The sequence below is a fragment of the Marmota flaviventris genome, chromosome 1 (genome assembly GCF_047511675.1).
Source record: "Marmota flaviventris isolate mMarFla1 chromosome 1, mMarFla1.hap1, whole genome shotgun sequence".
Classification (NCBI taxonomy): Eukaryota; Metazoa; Chordata; class Mammalia; order Rodentia; family Sciuridae; genus Marmota; species Marmota flaviventris.
The window spans coordinates 192,345,646-192,370,013 of NC_092498.1; the positions used below are offsets into that span (position 1 = coordinate 192,345,646).

The following is a 24,368-nucleotide window of genomic DNA, read 5'->3' on the forward strand; positions in this document are numbered from 1 at the left end:
TTCAGACTTCTTCCAGAAAGCACTCTACACCAAAAAATCAGAAAGGAAGATTCAATAACCAACATTTCAAAAAATGGGGCTGAGATCCATTTTAAGACAGCAACAAAGGGACAAACCAATGCCATGGCCATTCCGACGTCCTGCCCTGAAAAGGACATGTCACCTCTGTTGCGTTAATGACCAAACCATTTTACTGAGTCTAATTGGTGAGGGACAGCCTATAAACAGCCTGAACTCCTCAAAAGTGTCAGTGTCATGAGAGGTAGTCCTAGGAACCGTTTTAGATGAAAGAAAACTAAGGAGACATTATAACTAAATAAAAATGTGAGATCATAGATTGAAGATTGCATTGAAAAAAATTAAAAGGGAGAATACTGGGATGCCCAGGGAAGCTTGGATATAGAATATATTTAGATAATAGGATGGGATCAGTGTCAAAATTTCCTAAGTGTGATCACTGTACTGTGGTGATATAGGAAAATGTCCTCTTTCTAAAAAAAAAAACAACAAAAACCACTGCGCTATTTAAAGGTGATGTTGATTGACAACTAAACATGATTAAAAAAAGAAAAGCTGATGACTATGTACACGCCTGGAAAGAAAAACAAAGCAGGCAAAACAACTGCTAACAACTGGTAAATCTTGACCAAAACGGATACAGGTGTTTATTGTACTATTTTTGCAACTTTTTAAATACCTTTATTTATTTTTATGTGCTGCTGAGGATCGAACCCAGTGCCTCGCACATGCTAAGCAAGTGCTCTACCTCTGAGCCACAACCCTAGATCCCCCCTTGCAACTTTTTTAGAGCTAAGACTTTCAGAAATAAAAAGTTGGAGAAACCTTCTTTTTTTTTTAAAAAAAAAAAAAAAAGATGAGGCAGTGCCTAGAGATTCAACATGTACAAATATACAGGTACTAACAATCAGATGTGCTCCAAAAGCAGGGAAAAGAATGTTTAGAAACCCAGGCTACCAAGAACACAGCACCTACACCACTGGGCTAACTAAGAACAAATAATTGTGTTGGGTATTAAAATAGTAGTTCTCCACTGAGGCCGAGCAATAAGGATTAACTAGACCAGTCAATGCACTCAATTTCTAACTTGTCCAGGAGTATGCTGAGGCAGTCTGAGCCACTTCCAATGGCTGTGATAAGGAGGACTGGGAGAAAAACATATGAAAGGTCAGTCCACTGTGTAGAAAGGTCAGTCCACTGTGTAGAAAGATCAGCCCACAGTGCACTGCTTCAAGCCAGAGGACTGGAAACCTGGGGCTCAGACTCACTTGCTCAGCATTTTGGCCCCTGAACTCAGAACAAGCACTACAAGGCAGAAGGCACAATTTTGCCAGAAGAAAAAAGATAAAGCATTACCTCTGAAGACCTACCTGTTTCACCTGTATAAATGTCAAGGGATAAAGGCTTTTTATGGGTCCACCAGGACACAAGATGTCCAGAGCTGCCTCCACTGTCTTTAACTGAAAAGAAACAAAAGCAGGATTCACTCAGTGACACTGGTAATCAGAGAGGAACATTATATCCAAATTATCAAAGACATGAGTGGACTGGACCAAACCCCTAAATAAAACCAAGTCATTCAAATTCCAACTAAAGTACTGCGTCCCAGTTACCTCCACTCCTCTATCCACTCCCCAACTCTTGATGAAGATGTAAATGATGGTAGTTTTTTTTTTTTTTTTTTTGGTACTGGGGATTGAACCCAAGGGTGCTTTGCCACTGAGTTACATCCCCGGCCCTTTTTGAGACAGGATCTTGCTAAGTCACTGAGGCTGACCTCAAATTTGCGATCCTTTTCCCCCAGCCTCCTGAGTCACTGGGATTACAGACATGCGCCACTGTGCCCGTCTAAATGATAGTAATCTTAAAAAGAGTTTTAAACATGCCCATTCAGAAATACAACCTGCTCAGAGCTGCCTATAAAAGGCCGTAAAATGAACGAAAACCAAAGTTCTGAGGCTGCCTTCTTTGTAAAGCTTTCTACAACATCTTTGACAAAACAACTGGGAAGTAGAGATAGTAACTAGAGGCAAATTATGCTAAAATTAGATATGCTATTCTTATGTCAGCTCACTATAACTATCTTATAGTTATTTTGCCCTCCCCTGAGCTTGTTGGCAGCAAGTGTTCCAGCCTGTGTCCATTCTTGGCTGTTAGTCTTCCTTGACAGACTACCAGGTCCTTCAGGGTAAGACATGTACTGTGCTCACCCCCACTGCCCCAGCTCCCAGGACACATGATAAACATTTATCTTATTCACTCCAAGGGATTGTGTATTCCTGCAATCCAGGATGTTTACTCTGATGCAATAACACCACCAATAATAACAGCTCCCAGTCATTGATCGCCTACACCCTTCAGATGAGATGGAGCATTTCACACCCACTATTTCATTAGATTTCAGTTGCCCCATGAAGCAGGTATTTCAGTCCCCGTTTGTAATTGTGGCAGTAGAGACTCAGAGAGCTCACAAGAGCAATGGCAGAGCCAGGATTTGCAGTTATATTTGGCTCCAAAACCCAAGGCTTTCTACCGTATGATACTGGTTAGGAATTTTACATCCATTTTCCATGGTTTCTTGCTGATGTGCAGCATCTAGGAATATTTTTTTTTTCTTTTGTCCTGGGGATTGACACCAGAGGGAATTTTACTACTGAGCCATATCCTCAACCTTATTTTTTATTTTGAGACAGGGTCTCGCTAAGTTGCTTAGGGTCTTGCCAAGTTGCTTAGGGTCTCACTAAGTTGCTGAGGCTGTGCTTGAACTTGGGATCCTCCTGCTTTATCCTCTTAAGCCACTGGGATTACAGGTATGTGCCACTGTGCCCTACACCCTAGGAAAGTAATCCTTTTTAAAAAATATATTTATTTTTTAGTTGTAGTTGGACACAATATCTTTATTTCACTTATTTATTTTTTATGTGGTGCTGAGGATCGAACCTAGAGTCTCGCATGTGCGAGGAGAGTGCTCTACCACTAAGCCACAACCCCAGCCCAGGAAAATAATCTTAATGACCAGTTCATCAAGTTGACTACTCACATGGATTCTTACCCACTTGGATAACTAAAGCAATAACAACTCACAGTAAAAGCTTTTATTCTATATAAATTACATCCTACATAGATTTCATTTAGTCATATGCCAATTTGGTAACCTTAAATTGTACACATTGAAAAGGTCACTTCTAGACATACAACTTTTTTTAAAAAAATATTTATTTTTTAGTTGTAGTTGGTCGGACACAATACTTTTATTTTATTTATTTTTATGTGGTTCTGAGGATCGAACCCAGGGCCTTGCACGTGCTAGGAAAGCACTCTGTTGCTGAGCCACAACCCCAGCCCTCACACAACTTTCTTTCATGGTAAACAAATGTGCTTCTGGGATTAAGTTAGGTTTTTTTTTTGTTTTGTTTTGTTTTGTATTTAAAGCAATGCTGTCATTTTAAATATTTAGAGTTATTTTCTGTTGCCTAATTTTCATGGCTCTAAAACCAACTAACCTTTTCCTTAATAAGCTATAGCAACGAACAAGTAGAAGGTGCTCCCTTTGCAAGTGTGATTAAAGTCTGATTAATCTAAAGAGAGATTCCTATCAGAGACAGAGACCACATTCTTTGTAGAATGTAGCACATGTATCTGACACTAGGTGGAAAATGTCACAAGAGCTCAACCAACCCACTATAGTGTCAAAGGGCTTCTTGAACGGAAAAATTATACAATCATGTTTGGCATTTTGCTTCAAGATAAAAAGTTACGATGCTATTTTAGAATCTCAAGTTTCTTAAGAAATAAGTAACTTCATTTCTTTTTCTTATGAGTGAATACATGTAGGAGTTAGGAATTATGAGGGGAAAACCTAAAGGCAGAGATGGTCAAAACAAACTGACTTTGGCTTACGTCACTCCTTCTGACTATTAAATAAAATCTCTTTCTCTCTCCTTAGACTATAATGCCTTTAACTTTACTTATGATTAATTTCTAGCGTTTTTCCCCCCTGATGTCCTGTATACCAATACATCTTTAAGTTAGGACATGGTTTTGAGAAGAAGGGGTATGTGTAGTTGAGGGCAGAGGTTTATTAAAATTCCTGTGGTTAGGAGCAACTCTTTTAAAAAGAGAGTGAATTATAGTAAATTCACTATAAAGTAAAGACCCACCCCCTTTCCACAAGGGCTGCAGGCACTGCTCTTTGGACAGCTGATCCTTGAGCCAGAATGACCTGAATGATCTAAGAACACCCGTGACTCCTGTTTATGTCTTACGTGCATATCCTGTCAACACACACCCCTATCTTCTCATCTTCCATTGCTCCATTTCCCCAGAAACATCCCCTACCCCATCTGGCTCGTGGAAAACAAATTCACAGAAAAATAACGACTTTGTTCCCCAACACAGCACTTTCACTCACTGCGGCTCAATTACACTTTCTTATTCCTGTTTGACTTTCAACGCTTCTTATTTATTTTTCTTACCTTTTTCAGAGACACTTTTCCATAGGCGAACTTTGGTGTGGATGGAGGGATAGGACCTTCTGGTACCTCTTCAAACTATACATACACCAGAGGGAGAGAAGAGAGGAAAGAAAAGAACTATTAAACCTTCAGAAACCAACCTGTAAAATTCATTTTTCAAAAGGAAGGTCAAAGTCTCAAACAACAGTACTTGGTGATTTTTGGAAAGGCAAAGGAACAAAAGATTTCTTCCAAAATTATGTCAGGTAGAGGTTTTTTTTTTTTTTCCTTTCTTTTTTTTTAGTGTTTTTTTTTTTTTTAGTTGTAGATGGACACAATATCTTTATGTATTTTTAAAAATATTTTTTAGTTATAGGTGGACACAATATCTTTATTTTATCTTTATGTGGTGCTGAGGATTGAATCCAGTGCCTCACATGTGCAAGGCAAGTGCTCTACCAATGAGCTACAGCCCTAGCCTTTTTAAAAAAAAATATTTTAAAAAATATTTATTTTTTATGGGGCTGGGGATGTGGCTCAAGTGGTAGTGCACTCGCCTGGCATGAGTGCAGCCTGGGTTCGATCCTCAGCACCACAAACAAAGATGTTGTGTCTGCCAAAAACTAAAAAATAAATATTAAAATTTAAAAAAAAATATTTATTTTTTAGTTGTAACTGGACACAATACCTTTATTTATTTTTAGGTGGCACTGAGGTTTGAACCCAGGTCCTCGCAAGTGCTAGGCAAGCGCTCCATGGTTGAGCCATAACCCCAGCCCCCACTTTGTTTTTTTAAATTTTTTTTTCTTAGTTGTAGTTGGATACAATACCTTTATTTTATTTATTTATTTTCATGTGGTGCTGAGGATCGAACCCAGCACCTTGCATGTGCTAGGCGAGTGCTCTACTGCTGAGTCACAACCCCAGCCCCTCAGGTAGAGTTTTTATTTTATTAAGTGTGTGTCTGTGGTTGAAACGTGGGGAATCAATCATCCAAATAGTTATAGAACAAGGCTGAAAAATCAAGTGGAGAGAATGAGGGTCAACAGCAGATAATGGGGTGAGGAAAAAAGAACCAAGACATGTGGCAACTCTCACTGAGTTGCTTAGCGCCTTGCTAAATTGCTGAGGCTGGCTTTGAACTCATGATTCTTCTGCCTCAACCTCCTGAGTCACTGGGATTACAGGTGTGCACCACCATGTCCAGCTGTCTACAAATTCTTACAAAACATATACTAAAGTATTTAGGGGTAAAGATTCATGATGTATGCAACCCTCCAGTGGTTTAGAACATATACATAGGGTGGCGGGGGAAGGAGAACAAATGATAAACCAAACAGAAATTTTGCTCTTATGACTTTCCTTTAAATTTGGATTTTTTTCTTGTGTGCATGTGATGGGGTGGGTACTGGGAAATGAGCCCAGGAGTACTTTACTACTGAATAACATGCCTATCCTTATTTTTAAATTTGATTTTGACAGGGTCTCACTGAGTTGCCTAGGCTGGCCCTGAACTTGTGATCCTCCTGCCTCAGCCTCCTAAATCGCTGGGATTATAGGTGTGCATCACTACACCTGGCCACTTTTTCCTTTTTAAAGTAACAAGATGGACATTTTAGATTGCTCCTCTATCTATATACATATATAAAAATTTATATATATATATATATATATACAATTTTTTGTACTGGGGATTAAACTCGGGGGGTACTCAACCACTGAGCCACATCCCAGTCCTATTTTGTATTTTATTTAGAGACAGGGTCTTATTGAGTCACTTAGTGCCTTAAGTTGCTGAGGCTGGCTTTGAACTCGCAATTCTCCTGTATTAGCCTCCCAAGCCTCTGGGATTTCAGGTGTGTGCCATTGCGCTTGGCTATATCTTCATTTTTCCCCATTTTTTCATCTGTCATCTGATTCCAATTCTAAGAAATTATTATTTTTTTTCTGGTACTGGGAATTGAACTCAGAGGTACTCAATCACTGAGTCACATCCCCAGCCCTATTTTGTATTTTTTTTTTTTAGAGACAGGGTCTCACTAAACTGTGCCTCAAAGTTGCTGAGGCTGGCTTCAAATTCAAGATTCTCCTGTCTCAGCCTCCCAAGCCGATTGGATTACAGGTATGCACCGATATGCCAGGCTGAAATTCTCTTTTTAAAATATTTTTTAGTTGTAGATGGACACAATGACTTTATTTTTATGTGGTGCTGAGGATTGAACCCAGCGCCTCACACATGCTAGGCAAGTGCTCTATCACTGAGTCACAACCCCAGCCATGAAGTTATTTTTAATTTGCATGAACTCCTCATTCTCTAGTGGCTACTTTTTCAGAGCATTCTATTCTTATTTTATGTATACAATATATTCTCAACTTTCTTGGAAAGAGACAAGGATATATCCTTCAGATATGAGAGCTTTTACTTAAGATCTCTCTTGTCCCTTGATTCTCTGTTGCCTCTAGGGTCATTTCTCTCTATTTCATCTTGTCTTTCCCTTTCCTATTGTAGGTCGGGTTTACGGTTGTGCTCAAATAGCTGGCCATCATTGGTCGTCCATTAATGTTCAATGGTAAAGCAAACAAAATGTATCAGCACCTGCTTAAATCATTCTACCTGTAACAGTCCTGCTCTGTGACAGAGCAAGGTTTGTTTTAGAGCAATTTAACTTGAGAGTCAGATGTAATATGGGGAGGGTCTTTGCTTTAAGAGGAAACATTTTTAATGTTTAAAGGAAACATTTTTCCTTTAAAAATGTTTAAATTCAAATTTAATTAAATGAACTCTTTCAAAAGTGTTTTCTTGATCAATGTGTTCATGTTGTATACATTCCCTTTTATAACACATTTTGATTTCATTTAACTTTCTTTGGCACAATTTTTCTGGGATGGAAATGTAATAAATCCTATGAAAGCAAATTAAAAATTTTTTTCACAAGGGACAATAAAAATACATTTTGGAGCATTTTAAATGGTACACTTGAAAAGAACGGCCCTATTTTTTATTTTTAACATATTTTGGTATTTTTTTCTTTTGGTACTGAAGGCTTAACTCAGGAGCACCTTCTCACCGATCTACATCCCCAGCCTTTTAAAATTTATTTTTATTTTTATTTTTATTTTTTGTGGGTACTGGGGCTTGAACTCAGGAACACTCGACCACTGAGTCACATCCCTGGCCCCTTTTTGTATTTTATTTAGAGACCGGGTCTCACTGAGTTGCTTTGTGCCTCGTTTTTGCTGAGGCTGGGTTTGAACTCATGATCCTCCTGCCTCTCAGCCTTCCAATCTTCTGGGATTAGAGGCATGTACCACTGCACCCAACCCTTTTTATTTTAAGACAGTCTATATTTTTAAGAGTGGTAATATTTTTAACAAATTTTAAAAACAAATATTTCTCAGTCTTGATCCAACAAACACATCATCAGGCCTAAATCTAGGTAAGTGTCCTTGCATTCAAATCTAAGCAAATTACTACCTATGTAACATATCCAAGAGATTAAATATAAGTTTATATTTAAATGTTTAACATATGTCATCTCTGTACCTAGAGATACAACATTTGTTTTATTGGCAAAACATTTTATATCTCCCTTGATAGGCCATTCAATGTGTACCTCACATGCATATATATACACACACTCTTACACATTTTTCTTTCTGTAAGGAAAAAAAGTCTTTTTGGAAGATATAGCTCAGAGATTTATTAAAGGGGTCCTGAAAAGCAGACATGGCTGGTTATTTTATAAATTGTGGTGCATTATCAAGTTCAATTGATTAGAGAGAAGATACCCTGTCACCTGATGCTTAGAACCACTGGCACCACAAAACAGTGTTTATCTGACAAATTCACCATCAGACAAATTCACCATCAATTTGGCAATCTTTAACATAACTACTCTATTTTTGAATATGCATAATATAAAAAACTTTATATGCAATTACATAGCATCCACTATAATAAAAATGGCACAGATACAACCTACTTAACAGTATAAAAAAATTGGCAGATGAAGTTAGCATCATGCTCCATTAAAAGTTAAAAAAAAAAAAAAAAAAGTTCTCTGAATTTCTGCCTGGTAGAAAGATGGCTCCCTGATAAACACTTTGTGTCTGAGTAGGGTGAGGGAGAACCTTCCAGGAAATACATAGGGTGCAATTAAACTTCCCATTTTTAGCTCCCTTTTGTTTCTATCCTTTCACCTATCTGCATTTCCAGGACCCTGTGTATTAATTTGTTTTCTGTTACTGTAACAAAATACCTAAGGTATGCTAACTTCAAAAACACAAGAAGTTATTCAGCTCACAGTTCTGGCAAGTCAAGTCTTAATAAGCACAGGCTGATCCCTGGAGAGGAACTCCTGGTGGATAACAGAAGCATGGACAGGAGGAAGAGATCATATTTCGCAACAGGAAGCTTGAGAGGCAGTAGGACCAGGCTCATACTTTTATAACCACCCTCTCACAAGAACAAACTAGGGTCTGGAGAGAAGTACCTATCCGTGTCCAAGGGCAGCACCTCTGCTTGACCCAAGGACCTCCCAGTAAACAGTCTCCCATACTACCTTCCAATACTGCCACTCTGGGGACTAATATAACAACATGTAAACACTGGGTGACAAAACACATCCAGGGTTCTTTGAGGTATATCCCTGCTCCCTGAACCTATAAGCCCTGTCACTCTCACTGGAATCCAAGGTTTTCTTGCCCTCCATTTTCAGTCTCCACTCCCCTATCATCTGCCCCCACCCCCCAGTACCAGGGATTGAACCCAGGGACTTTTTTTTTTAAAAAGTCTGAACCTCCAATCACATTTCCTCTCCCAGTTTCTCTTCTAGACCCTCCCCTTATGCACATATAGAATATAAATTTAAGTGATATTTTTATAATTTGATACTGCTACTTACCCAAAGTATTTTTGACATGGCTAAATACTGACAATATTTACATGACCATCTTTTTATATTTGGAATTGAATTATTTCTAATTTTAGTATTATAATGTTACAATAAGCAACTTCATGTCTAACATTTTTCTTTTTTTTTAATATTTATTTTTTAGTTTTCGGCGGATACAACATCTTTGTTTGTATGTGGTGCTGAGGATCGAACCTGGGCCGCATCCATGCCAGGCGAGTGCGCTACCGCTTGAGCCACATCCCCAGCCCTAACATTTTTCTTTAAAAAAAAAATTTTTTTTTTATTTGTAGTTGGACACAATATCTTTATTTTATTTATTTATTTTTATGTGGTGCTGAGGATCGAACCCAGGGCCTCCCATGTTCTAGGCAAGGGCTCTATCGCTGAGCCACAACCCCAGCCTTTCTTTAAAATTTTTACTTTTAAAAATAAAGCCCTGTGGGTGGGAGTTGTGGCTCAGTGGTAGAGCACTTGCCGGGCACGTGTGAGGCACTGGGTTCGATTCTCAGCACAGCATATAAATAAATAAAGATCCATTAACAACTAAAAAAAATAATTTTTTAAATAGTACCAAAATTTTTTAAAATAAATAAAAATAAAGCCCCAAGCAATAACCAAGTAGGTAAAAGCCTAAGAACATTTCATATGACTCTTAAATGGTACATATCCAAGTTTTTAACCAAATTATGAAATATTTATGTTTTGCACCCAATTATCCATTTGGATCTTGACATTTTAATCAGTAGCTCATTTTAATATAAATATTAAGTATCCATCTGTCTATCCCACTTGCTACAATTTTCCTTTTCAATTTAATTGTAGTGACTTTTCATTTATACTAATTATTTAGCAAAAACTGTTTTATTCTAACATTTCAGAAAATAGGCAAACATACCAAAACACTGTACTTCTGAACCTTTGTTTCTTCCTAATAATGTGTTTTCAATCATAGTTTTCAAACCAACCATAAATACTGCTTCACACCATACTTACTTAGAAGGATAAATTCCCCATAAGAAGCTGCTCTTCCCCACAAAAATCCAGCAGATTCAGTGGTGACCAGTTTTTCCTTCACCAAGGTCCCATTTTCATTCATCTAACAAACTCTTACTTAGAAAGTACATTGTGTCGGTTCTATGCTTAAGCAGCTCCCAGCTTTGTGAGAAATACTTGTAAACAAGTTATATTCACACACTATAAGAAGTCATGGGTTAAAGATTTCCACGCTGCAAGACAGCAGGAGAAGACAGCGTGTGATCGATTCTGCTGAGAGACAGAATCGACACCCCAGAGAAGGTCACTGAGGCATGGCTTCATTCTCCAAGAGAACAGTTATGTGCAAAGGCCAGAAGGTATAAACAGCACTGCTCCATTGAGGTGGTTTTTTTTGTTGTTTTGTTTTGGGAGGGAGGGGGGATCTCTTTTCTTTTTTGATCCAGTGGTGCATGCTTGTGGTCCCAGCTACTCGGGAGGAGGAAGGAGGACTGTAAAGACCAGAAGTTCAAGACCAGCCTGGTCAAACTAGTAAGACCCCATTACATACATACATACACACACACACACACACACACACACACACACACACACACATACACACGGTGGGGGTAGAGAAAGAATAAAAGAAAACAGAAAAGCATATGGCATGGATCTACAATGTTCCCCAAAAGTTCACATGTTGAGGACTTCATCCCCAATATAACAATATTCAAAGGTGGACTCTTGGGAATCGATTGAATCTTGAGGGCTAAACCTCAATAGTGGATTAATCCATTTGATGGAATAATAATTTGAATGGGTTTTTGTGAGGTGGGACCTAGTTGGAGGAAGTAGGTCTCTGGGGGTGTGCCCTGGGTTTATCTTGTCCTTAGCCCCTTCCATGCATGCACTTTCTTTCTCTGCCTCTTGGCTGCCATGAACTGAATGGCTTTCCTCCACCACAATGTTCTCATCTCAGACCCAGAGCAATGGAGTCGGCAAACCATGGACTGAAACCATGAGCCCAAATGAACCTTTCTTCCTCCAAGTTGTTTATATCAGAAATTTTGGTCATAGATATGAAAAACCATTCTCTCTCTCTCTCTCTCTCTCACACACACACACACACACACAAAATACAGATGGAACAAGGGTCTGGGGTTGTGGCTCAGTGGTAGAGCGCTCGCCTAGTATGTGTCAGGCACTGGGTTCAATCCTCAGCACCACATAAATATAAAATAAAGATACTGTGTTGGCCTAAAACTAAAAATTAAATATTTAAAACAAAAAAAAGAAAGACAAAGCTAAAAGAAAATGGGTGGGGGGCGGCCAAGTCACAGGAGGCCAGATCATTGTTTGAGAGAAATCATTCTGAAAGATGAATGAGAAGATCCAAGTCATGGGAAATGAATGAACAAATGACACGAGAGTATAGCCAATGCTTTAAAAGACTTCTGAAATTATCAGCTATAAATCATGTTTCCATCAGCACCATGGGTCAGCAAAAGACTACCTGTGTCTGTCCATGGAGTCTATCCAATGTCATTCTAGTCATAAACACAGGACAACAGTTCAGCCAGTGCTGACTGATCCTAGATCAAGTTTCAAATTTCATTAAACTTCCAAAATACTGAAAAGCACAGTGCCTGTTCTCTTGTCCCCACTCTCCCACCCAGCCCCAGTTTCTACCTTTGGAAAATCCCAGAATCCACTGCAACTGTCAAGGTCCTCAACTACCACTTGATTAATTTTTACAGAGTGGCCCATCCTCAAAAAGTCATCTGAACTCTTCTCATTGATGGTGATCCCTTTGAAAAACTGGAAGAACACTCTTAAAACAGGTCTTAAATTTATTCAAAAGCACACAAAACAAGCTCACCACTGTCCCATCAGGAGTAGGTAAGCAGGAGGAGAGCGCTGCCCTATAGTTTTATGGTTCATCCCCGAGGTCAAAGTGTTAACCATGTCTGGTTGAGTTTTACCCACACCAAAGAGACTACCTTAGAAAAACGCAAATGTCATGAGCTTTGTCATGCCTTAAAGATTCATACACCAAGGGCTGCCTGGGTCCTTCACCACTGAACACAGGATCTTGCAGCCTTCTGGGAAATTGTCATCTCCGAGTGCACATCTGTGAAAGACAGTGTCCACCACCATCTAACACACCCTTAAAAGGGGTTAATAAGGAGACACTTCCTGTTCCTTAGGTCTTTGATGAAAGGAGGGAGCAAATTTCGAGGTATTTGCCATCCAATTTCTTTTCCTTGATGCAAGCAAATACTTTGAATACCATTTATCAGTCAATTCGATAGCTATAATGTCCACAAGAAAGGCACTGGGTGTGGTGGCGCAAACCTCAGGGGCTTAGGGGGCTGAGGCAGGAGGATTACAAGTTCAAAGCCAGCCTCAGTAACTTATCAAGGCCCTGAGCAACTTAACAAGACCCTGCCTCTAATAAAATACAAAAAGGGCTGGGGATGTGACTCAGTGGTTAAACACACTGGGTTCAATCTCTGGTACCAAAACAAAAACAAAACAAAAAAACCCACTAAAACTTTTGAGGTAGGCCATTTCTCTCTTCCAAACAAGGAAGGAAGGAAAGAAAGGAAGAGGCAGAAAGGAAGGAAGAAAAGTGGAAAATGATAACCACACAGTTAAGCTGTGATCCACCGAATTCCTTTTTTTTAATGTGGTGCTGAGAATTGAACCCAGTGCCTCACATGAGCTGGACAAGTGCCTTCGCACTGAGCCACAACCCCATCCCCCACTGTATTCACTTCTGACATCTGTCTCCTTCAGGGGTTCATCCTACTCTGCCCACTGGTTATATACTTGGGATCCCCGAGTTGTTGTTGGGTTTTATTTATTTTTTTTTAAAGCGTGGTCCTCTGTCCTTCTGCATTGACTCTCCACTCACCATCTGAGTCTCTCCCTGGACATTAGCTTCCATCTTCACTAATGACCCCTGAATCTGTGCAGAGGTCTCCCTGGAGGATCTCACTCTTAAGTGCTGGTGCTTGCGGGACAGATATTCCATCTGGATGTCCTTAGAGGCACCTTGAGCTGAGCAAGCCCAGAGCTGAGCTTGCCTCCCTCTTCCCACTTGTGCCTCCTCTGCAATCCTCTCTCTTAGCTGCTGACCCCAATACCCACTTTGTCATGTAGCCAAGGTTGTAACCTGGACAAATCAACAGCTCCTCATTCTTCCTCATGCCTGCATCCAGCCAGTCACCAAGGCCTACCGATTGTACTTCCTGTTTTTCAAATCCATTACTCTCTCTCCACTCCCTGCTGCCCCTGCCATCATCTCATTCTAGGTTACTGATACAGCCACCCAACTCATCTTCTGCATCCAGAGATACCCCAAGGGAGGGGTCCTAGTGGTACGTTCACACTGTCGTATGTTTTTGTATGATTTGCAAAAAAATAAATAAATAAATAAATAAACAAAACTTAACCATAATAAGCTAAGACTCTTGTCTCTTGTGGCTCCAATTTCTCTGTCATGTGTCCTCTTACATCAGAGGCCTTTACAGTGCTACAGGCATCTTTGGGATTCAGCTACAGAGCAGCTGGGGTGGGGATTTATTTAACTTGAGTACAGTAGGATCTATTTGCAGGGTTCATTGTTGCTTCCATAAGTAGGTAAATTATTGCTTAGAGACTATTCCTACCATCCAAAGTGCTGACTCTCTTGACCTCATATAGCAATGCAATCATGCCCTAGGGCACCCAGCCTGGAAGTAGGTAAGTTGTGGAAGAAAAACAAGTTTCAAAATGTATGGGGCCAGAACCTATACTGAGGAAATTTCTTTGGAATATTACAGCTCACACATTAAAGGATTTGAAAGAGATTTCCTAATTTTGATAACAGTTCTAAAAATTTATATGATATTATCAGTAATAAAATGTGAAGCTTTTCTGCTTTTCCCAACTACCAATACTGACAAACTTCAATCACCGTAGTCAAGTGAAAAATTTCCATTCTCTCTAGATAAAAAGATCACAAACTATTGCCATCTGAAAAGACAACAAGTGCTCTACCACTGAGCCACAACCCCAGCCCAAACACACATAAGGGAAGAATGGTACAGGTGTTTCAAAGAGTGAAAAAATTCAAAAAATGTTTCAGGCAGGCACAGTGGCACATGCCTGTCATCCCAGTAGCTCAGGAGGCTGAGGCAGGAGGATCCCAAGTTCAAGGTTGGCCTCAGCAACATGGTGAGGCCCTCAGAACTCGGTGAGACTCTGTCTTAAAGTAAAAAATAAAAAGGGCTTGGGATGTGGCTCATTGGTAAAGCCCCTCTGGGTTCAATCCCCAGCGATGGTCATAAATAGTGATATCTGTGCTTCTTTTAAACTTTTTGTATTGAATATTTGTATCTTCCCCAAATTCCTGTGTTGAAATCCAAAACCTTGATATGGGATCAGTGCCTTATGAAAGAGACCCCAGGCCTCTTTTTGTCACATGAGGGTACAACTAGAAGCCAGCAGGGTGCAGTGCAGAAGAGGGTGCCTGCTGGAACCTGACTGTGCTGATGTCCTGATCTTGGAGGACTTCCAGCCTCCAGAACCGTGAGAAATCCATCTCTGTTGTTTGCAAACCACTTGGTCTATGGTACTGTGTTACGGCATCCTGAACTAAGACACATGCAAATTGCAATGACTTCTTTACTAACTCTAAACACACAATAATTTTTTTTAAAGTATTTTTTAGTTGTACTTGAACACAATGTCTTTATTTTTATGCTAAGGATCAAACCCAGTGCCTCACACATTAGGCAAGTGCTCTACCACTGAGCCATAGCCGCAGCCCCAACACACATTCATCTTTGATCCCTCACTAGAATGTATATCTACCTACATCATTTTCTGACTTATAATATTTCAATGGCACCCTATTACTTGTATTTCACCCTATTACTTGTAATTCCTAATATGGCCTATTCAATTGCATTTATCATCTTAGTAAAGTAGAAGATAATGTCACCTGTGCAAGTATTAGGGTGATGGTTTACACCAGACAGTGAGAAGCAGAAATGATCAGGGACAAAAGAGAATGGGAGATTGTTAAAGATCCAAATTATTAGTACAAATCTCTGTCCCAGCAAGTTCACACTGAAGTTTAAAATACTCCTGCCTGGATGCTACCCTTTGGGTAAGAGTCCCCCAAAGGCCTATGTGTCAGAGGCATGGTTCCCAGCTTGGTGCTGTTGGGAGCTCATGAAATCTTCAGAGGTGGGACCCTTCAGGAGGTCTTTAGATCATTAAGGCATACCCCAAAGGGGATTGTGGGACCCCAGCCCCCTCCTTCTCCTCTCACTTCCAGGCGAAGAAGTGAGCGGTTTTACTCTACCTTGAGCTTCCACCATCATGCTCTCTCTCATGGACCCAAACCACCAAAATGGTGAACCAAAATAAACCTTTCCTCTTTATAAAAATTAACTCTTGTCCAGAATAAAACACTAGGTGTTCATGTCACAAGCTCTAACAGGAAACCCTCTGGGTCTGGACACCAGATAAGCACTAATGGAATGACTGAGTAATATTCCTCCTTGATTTTCTTGGGAACAATTGAGCAATAACAATTACTGCAGCTCCTATATATAGGAAACTGTCCACAGAGGCTTTGAGGATGAGTGGGCACAATTTCCAGAGAGTTTCTAACTTTAGCTGAAAACAGAATAAGTGAACAATAATAAAAACTAGCTCCTATGTGTCATTCCCTGAGAAGTGTGGACCATATCGCTCAGATGTGGAAGTGGGGTACCCTGCTCCACTTCAAGACTCCAATCTGGTTCTGTTCCCCTCCAAAGTCTCGCTATTCTGTAAGTCCACTCCTCACACAATGCTGGGTGACTTTTTCTCAAGACCGAGATTGGAAAGAGAGGTATCAAACTACATACTGGCCATTTCTTTAAAACTTGCTCAAAAGCTGGTTCATTTTATTTGCCGGACTTCTGAAGTAAAAGGGATGCTTGCGGGCACGGTGGTACATGTCTATAATCATAGCAGTTCTGGAGGCTAAGGCAGGAGGATCTCAAGTTCAAAGCCAGCCTCAGCAACAGCAAGGTGCTAAGCAACTCAGTGAGACCCCTGAGGGCTGGGGATGTGGCTCAGTAGTTGAGTGCCCCTAAGTTCAACCCCCAGTACCTACCCTCCCCAAAAGAGGGATGCTTTAAGACACCCACATGGCTCTCTCGCCATCTTAAAGTCTCTATTTAAGCTTCACCTTCTCAAGGAGGTCTACATACACCAAGCAGTTGAGACCACATCTGGCACACAGAGGATGCTTGATGAAGATTTGTTAAATCACTTATGAATAAATGAACAATGTGGGTAAGGTCAAATACTATCAGAAGCCACCAGAGTAAGGGCTTCTAAGTTTTATTTTTTTTAAAGAGAACCAAAATACATGAAAATGAAATTCAGAGAACTAAAATATGTCACAGTAAATAACACAACAGGGATGTAATGGCAGTTAGAGCAACCCAAAGAAAGATGTAATGCGGAGGAAGTAAAGACACTAATTTTTAACTACTGTAAATTAAAACTGAATGTTAAAGTTTCTTGAGAATCAGAGGCGTACTGTACAAACCCATTTGCATATAGTGCCCAAACAAGCAAAATCTACCTATGGTGATAGAAATCAGGAGAGTAGTTAACTGGGGAGGTTGGTTGGGTGCTGATGACTAGAAAGGGGTGTAAGAGGGGCTCCCAGGAGCTGTGCTGGTCATAGTGCTGTGTTCACTTTTAGGAATTCACCCAAATGCTTACAGGAGAGCTGTGCTTGTTGGTAGGCGTTCATATCACACTTCAGTGGAAAACCACCACAAAAATAAAAAATATAGTGAAAGTCATCCAAACTAGAAGATCTAGAAGTGGGTGGGGAACCCTCAAACAACCCAAAAGAAAGCGGTACATGGGCCAGGCATGGTGACACATGACTATAATCCCAGAATTCAGGAGGCTGAGGCAGAACTGCAAGTTGGAGGCCAGCCTCCACAATTTAGAGAGACCCTGTTTTGCAAGAAAATAAAAAGGGTTGGGGAGGTAGCATGGTGGTTAAAGACTAGCCTCGCCCGAGTGAAGCCCTGGGTTTGATCCCCAGTTCTGCAATAAACAAAAAGGAAAATAAATACAGAAACAGAAAATTCTGAAACTGAACAAAGGTATGAGAGCAAGTTTGGGAGATACAACTTGCCGAGATTGAAACCCACAATAAAAGAATAACACGTACAAAAATTTCACAGTGTATTTGAAAATTTAGATAAAATTTAGACAAATTATAAGAGTATTTAAGTTTGGATCCTATTTTTCTATATACCCCCAATATTTCATAATATAAAATGTTAACACCTACTTAAAATTCAGATTACATCATATTTTTTAAAAACCCTACCAATTTATAGGCAGAAAGTCTTTTTTTTTTTTTTAAACTTCAAAACTCAGGTGACTGAGCAGAAAAATTGTGGGTTTTTTTTTTAAACCCCACCACGGAGACAGGAAACCCTACCTGGGAGCTTTAAGTGCCTCAAAAGATTAGAAATAGGCAGATACAAGCAGCTCAGGAGCAGGCCAGGAGGAAACAGCAATCATTTGCCCCAGATAGAAAAATAAAGCTTCACTCATTTTTTGCACAGCTCCCATTATGATGTGCCTCAGTGTCCACAGATTTCTTTTCCCCCCTCCATACTTGAGCCATTTACAACAAATAGTTTAACAGGCTAACACTTACTCGTCATGTGTGTGTTGTCAGGGATTATTCCGGATGGATTACATATTTTTTTTTTAATATTTATTTTTTAGTTGTAGTTGGACACAATACCCTTATTTGATTCCTTCATTCCCATGTGGTGCTGAGGATCAAACCCAGCAATTGCTAGGTGAGCGCTCTACGCTGAGCCACCACCCCAGCCCTCTTTTTAATCCTTCTAACACAGCCGGGTGTCATTATACCAGTTTGATAAATTAAAAAGTCAGTAGAGTAACTTGTTCATAAACTCTTAAGTCAAGTGGCGCCAAGACTCAACCACAAAGTTACCTGCCACCTCCCCGCATCCATCCTTTTAAACCTGAAGGTTCCAGGCAGGAAAGTGACTACCGAGCCACTGCGAGTTCCAGGCAGGCTCTGCCAGGGACCCCACCCCACCCTGCCATATGGAGCACTCACCATTTGGATAACCTTTCGCAGAACAAAATACTTCTCAGTGAGGTCCCCTGCCTCACTCAGTGGGGCATCATAGTCGTAGCTGGTGGGCTGTGGTGCATAGGGCGTGTTGGCCCCTAGAAGTAAAAAAAAAAAAAAAAATGTACCACCAGTTACTACTGAAGGCCCTGCTCGGGGACAAGTTCTTTGGGAGCTACAGTTACAGGATGATGGGAAGAAGAAATAAAGAACACATTAAGGGCTGGGGATGTGGCTCATGCTGTAGCGCGCTCGCCTGGCAAGCGTGCAGCCCGGGTTCGATCCTCAGCACCACATACAAAGATGTTGTGTCCGCTGAAAACTAAAAAATAAATATTGAAAAATTCTCTCTCTCTCTCTTTCTCTCTCTCTTTCTTTAAAAAAATATAGTTTTCATTAGAAATTACATTTGTAAGCTATTTAAAGATATGAAACATTAATAATATATGCAAATTCTAAAGGATAATGATTTAAGTAATGTATGTAATGCTATTGTTACGTAGTAAGTCAAATCGAAAAAAAAAATGCGAAAAAAAAAAAAAAAGAACACATTAAAACCAATTGTTAAGAGACACAGAGGTACGGGTGCAGTTGCGGCTCAGTGGCAGCGGGCTTACCTAGAATGTGTGAGGCACTGGGTTCGATCCTCAGCAACACATAAAAATAAGTAAATAAAGGTTTAATTTTAAAAAAAGAGAGACATGCAAATTTGGAGGAACCAATTGTTCCTACAGATGGCACTTGCTAATAACACCAGAGTTCACAAAGCATTTTCCTCCTCCCCACCCCCAACTATAGAACCTCATAGCTGTGATCCTAACAGAAAAACAACCCCACTGGACAAGCAGAGAATCTGATGCTCCCTGAAAAATCTGCTAACATCTCACAAATAGTAATAGTAGGGCTCATAACATGACCCACATCTGTTAACCCTTCAATCCCTGATCTTTCTCATGTCCTCCAACTATATGGCAGAGAAAAGATCTGGTGGAGAGAGATGACCCTTGTAAGCCCCTTGAAGACAAAGGCACTCGCTCATTACCCCAGGTGCCAGATGTGTCCCTCTGAGTGTTGGCCTCTACTGTCTTACCCAATGTTACAACCTCCCTCAGAGCCCATATCCAACAACTGACCAGTGTGGGGACATAAAAATCGGCTCCCTTTGCCTTGAAGGGCCATGCCAGCTCCAGAGTTCCCTTTGGGATGTGCGAAGTCCACTCATGAAATTGCAACACAGCCCAATTTATCTGCCACAATCTCTCTTATGGGTGTTGCTCCCGAGGGCACACAGAGTGAACTTCCTGCCTGGTAAAGGAGTCTATTTCCTTGGGAACTTGATCTATCATAAAGACCAAGGCACTGTAGCAGTACTAGGCATTCAAAAGGACTAGAAAAGCAATGTTTTTGTAGTTAACGTCCAAGGGGCAGGGTCTAGATCAGAGGTTCCTAACCTCGTCAGAGAGGATGTTCACATGTATGAAGCCATGTGCAATAGCAAGAAGCACTTTGAAAAGTTGCCCATGCATGGGAGTCACCTGTTAAAACATGCCTTCCAAGCCCTAGCCCGGGGATTCTGATCCAGCAGGTCAGAGTGGGACCTGTGACTACATTTCTAATAGGTTCCAGGGGGTGCTGATGCTGCCCTCTGTGGATCAGCAAGGCTTAGTGCCTTTCTCCTCTACTTCAGAAATCACTTCGCAATGCAAGTGTGTGACAGTGAAGCTACATTAGGATTCCTCTTTTGTCCCAACTAATGTTTAAATAAATGAGGTACAAAATATAACAGGTAATAAAATTCCTTGGACAAAGTTTCAAAAATGATGGAGCCTAGCGGATCCTCTGGATGGATGGATGAATGAAGTTAAGGATCTAAGAACTTTTTCATTCATTGTTTAGACAGAATCTCTGTTTTGAAAGACCTGGACCATTCTCAACCAACTGCACTGACCCAGGCGTCTATCACTCCCTGCCATTTCTTACAAGAGACAGCTCACAGCCAACAGGTCTACCCGCCTCCGGGGAAGCACATGTTCAAAGGCATCCCTTCCCGTGAGACCTGAAGAAAAATAAAACCACATCCCTTGCTGCAAGGAGCTCACCTTCTTCGTGGCTCATCTTCTACCTCTGATGTGGCATGGATTGTGCTGCCTAGGTTTCGTATTTCTGTCTCACGCTGCACTAAATTGTATGCACGTTAAGGGTGGACTGTGCCTTACTGACCCTTGAGTCCTCCATCAGGGCCAGGCATGAAGGAGATGCTCAACCAGTGGGTCAAGTTGAGTTAAGCAAGTGTGACTTCTGGAAATAACCATTAGGGGCTGAGGGTCCATGTCCGAGGGTGAAGGATGGATGGGAAGACAAGACTTTGTTCTAGTTCATAGCAGCACAGGGCAGTGTCATAGAGAAACGGTGCGTATGGAATCCTCCTCTCGCCATGTGAATGGGAGTGAGGCAGGAAGGCAAGAGAAATGGCAAAGGTTGGCACTCTCCAACTGTCCACACCACATGGAAGTTTAGGACACCTGGGTCCTGCAGGCTGCCATCACACAGACACGGACACTCACAGGCACAGGCCACAGGGATACACACTGCACAAACGCCTGCACTTGCCCTAGGTAGGATGGGCAGTGAGCCCCTCCAGACGTTGTTCTCTCTGTACTGTCCTCTGGGAAGTGGTCTGAAAAATAGCTACTAGGGACAGACTGGCCCTCCCTCAACTCCCTAAAGAGCCAGGGCCAGAGGGCAGGTCCAGAGGCACCTGGACAACCCAAGTGGGCTGCTTTGGAGCTGGTTCAAGGGCTACAGGCTGTAGAGAGTTATCCAAAGGGCAGCGACTCTGGTTCAATGAAGCCTGAGTTTGAATCCAGGCCCCATCCTTTGCCAGCTGAACAGGAATGTGTAGACCCCATTTTTGCATGCAGATTCTCTTATCTGTAAAGTAGTGTCCATCATCTCTAGCCTTGATGAGAATGATGTGCAAACTAAATGAGAAAACAGAGGCAGAAAAGAGACTTCTATTGCTTATACCAGAGGAGGGGCAGGAGAAAGGATTAGGGGCAGCTTTTTCTGTTCTAATGACAGTTTTAATATTGTTCAAGTTTCTTTGCTAAGAAGAATGCATTAAGAATAGCACATTTTAATTACATACAAGAGGAAGTGAGGGGAAAGGGAAAAATAATACAAGGGGGAGAAATGAATGACAGTAGAGGGGTAGAGAGAGAAGAGGGGAGGGGAGGGGAGGGGAGGGGAGGGGAGGGGAGGGGGGATAGTAGAGGATAGGAAAGGCAGCAGAATACAACAGACACTAGTATGGCAATATGTAAATCAATGGATGTGTAACTGATGTGATTCTGCAATCTGTATATGGGGTAAAAATGGGAGTTCATAACCCACTTGAATCAAAGTGTGAAATATGATATATCAAGAACTATGTAATGTTTTGAACAACCAACAATAAAAATTAAAAAAAAATAGCACATTTTCAAAAACTGTCAAGAACTGTAAAGTTGTGCCAAAAAAACAAAACAAACAAAAAACCACTATTCCTGGACAGGCTGAATTCCATCAATGGCAGCAGGAGGAAAGAGAAGGTGTCAGAGTTTTAACTGTTTCTAACCAGAAGATAGACACATGGAGATTTTTTAAAATACCAATGACCAATCTTGGCATACTATCATCTTTTAAGCAGTGACCTTTGAAGATTTTTTCTTTTTTCAGTACTGGGACTGAACTCAGGGATTCATACATATTAGAAAAGTATTCTTGGTTGAAGCTACATCCCCAGCCTTTTATTATTTTGAGACAGGGTTTCACTAATTTGTCCAGTATGCCCTTGAATTTGTGATCCTCCTACCTCAGCCTCCTGAGGAGCTGGGATTATAGGTACGTGCTATAATGCCTGGCTGGTGTTTGAATTTTATAAGCATTTCTTAGCTCTAACAATAGAAATGAAACTGACAATGCTATAAGCAATGTCTTCCAGCCCATCCCACCTTGCAAAATAGCAGGTCCAAGGAAAAACTGTATTAAGTGCTGATAGTATTCAATTTCAGATCCTGAGGGATTTAGGCTTAAGCTAAGCCTCCAAAATACAATGGTCAAGCATCTTCAATGATCCAGAGAGAAAAATGCAGATGAAGAGAAAGGTGAGGAATGAAGTTTACATATATATGTAAATATATGTGTGTGTGTGTGTACACACACACACACACACACATATATATATATATATATAATACAGCACAATTTGTCTTTGCAAAAGTTAATGATGACACAGAGAAATGTGTCATCATTTTTACTACCAAAATAAATAGCCTGGGACTTATGCCTCTATGCCCAGCCTAAATGCTTATATGACATTGTGAATTTTGGCTTGGCACAATTCTACACACCTGTAATTCCAGTTACTCAGGAGGCTGAGGCAGGAGGATCACAAGTTTGAGGCCAGCTTGGGCAATTTAGTGAGACCTGGTCTCAAAATTTAAAAAATGAAAAAAAATGAAAAGGGCTAGAAAATACAATGTTCCAGGTTTAATCCTTAATACTGCAAAAATTTAAAAAATTAAAATTAAAAACTGTGAATTTTTACAGTATGTGAATTATATCTCAATTAAAAAAATTGCTAAAAACGAAAAAAGACCACAGAATATATGAACAAATATTCTATAGTCACAGACTACAACTAAAGCCTGCCTGGCTAGACTGGTTTAAAATAATAAGGCTTTTAAATAAGCAAGTTATGTCCCTTAAAAATTTTTAAAAGAAAAATGGTTATATAGGTTCATCCAAATGTTAGAAAATTTAGTAGAAAACAAAAAAAAACTATCCATAGGCATACTCCCCCAAATCAAGTATCAGCAACACAGCATAACAAATACGTTAAATGGTTCTTACCATTCCAATAGGCAAAATTGGTTCCACCTATAAACATGTACCTACAAAGAAAAAAAGAGAACACATAGTATTTCACTGTGAGCCCACAGCTAGGAGGGCTTCCTCCACACCTTGGGCCCTGAATACATACAAGTTCACACTCGCCCCATGGGCCAGTATTTCATAGAGGGAGGAAGCCAGTACTTCTGTCTTGACTGTGGAGTGAGGCTGACCCCAATGGTCTAACCAGCCAGTATAGAATTCAGAATTGACCTAAAAAGAGAAAAAGACACGGAGCTCAGGCCAGGCGAATGGCCTTCAAAGGCCAAATTGTCCCTGTAATGTCCCATCTACTCCACCAAGGTCCAGTGCAAAGGGGTGTTGATGGGTACCATTTAACCCAGAGCCAACAGCAATACTGCCTGTACTCAGTCCTCAGGTGTCAACCCAATCTGAGATCTCATCTTACATAATAAAGTACAGTCAGCCCTCTGTACCCCGTGGGTCCTGCGTCTGTGGATATACTAACTGTAGATCAAAAATGATAGGGGGGAAAAAAAAAACTCCATCTGTGCTGAACGTATGGATTTTTTCTTATTCTCTAATATGGTACAACAACTATTTATATAGCATTTACATTGTATTAGGTATTAGTAAACTCAAGATTATTTAATGTAGGAGGGTATGTGTAGGTCATATGAAAATACTGCCTTTGTCCAGTATGTTGTATAAGCAGCTGAGATTTGAGATCTGAGGGGGAGTCCTAGAACCTATGAACTGTATCCCCAAAGGACATTGAGAAACAACTGTATTTCTAAAAAGTTTAATCTACATCAATTTTGTTAACCATTCCCCAATTCCACAGTATTAAAGTTTAGTTGGGCAAAGAATCTGGCAAAATATTCTTATAAAATAGCTCCAAATTCATCTTTGTGTGCCTAAAGA

The 24,368-nt window shown here is 40.5% G+C and overlaps 1 protein-coding gene across 1 annotated transcript in view; it reads right to left on the minus strand.

The window, feature by feature from the left end:
• The window catches only part of Glb1 (galactosidase beta 1), a 92,368-nt gene that overhangs the window by 26,778 nt on the left and 41,222 nt on the right, over window positions 1-24,368 (minus strand). The window contains exons 8-12 of the mRNA XM_027932161.3: window positions 23,575-23,696; window positions 23,445-23,485; window positions 18,537-18,649; window positions 4,494-4,568; window positions 1,389-1,478 (exon numbers count right to left, since the gene is read on the minus strand). Of these exons, the coding sequence (XP_027787962.3) occupies window positions 1,389-1,478; window positions 4,494-4,568; window positions 18,537-18,649; window positions 23,445-23,485; window positions 23,575-23,696 (441 nt within the window). The remainder of the gene's footprint in view (window positions 1-1,388; window positions 1,479-4,493; window positions 4,569-18,536; window positions 18,650-23,444; window positions 23,486-23,574; window positions 23,697-24,368) is intronic.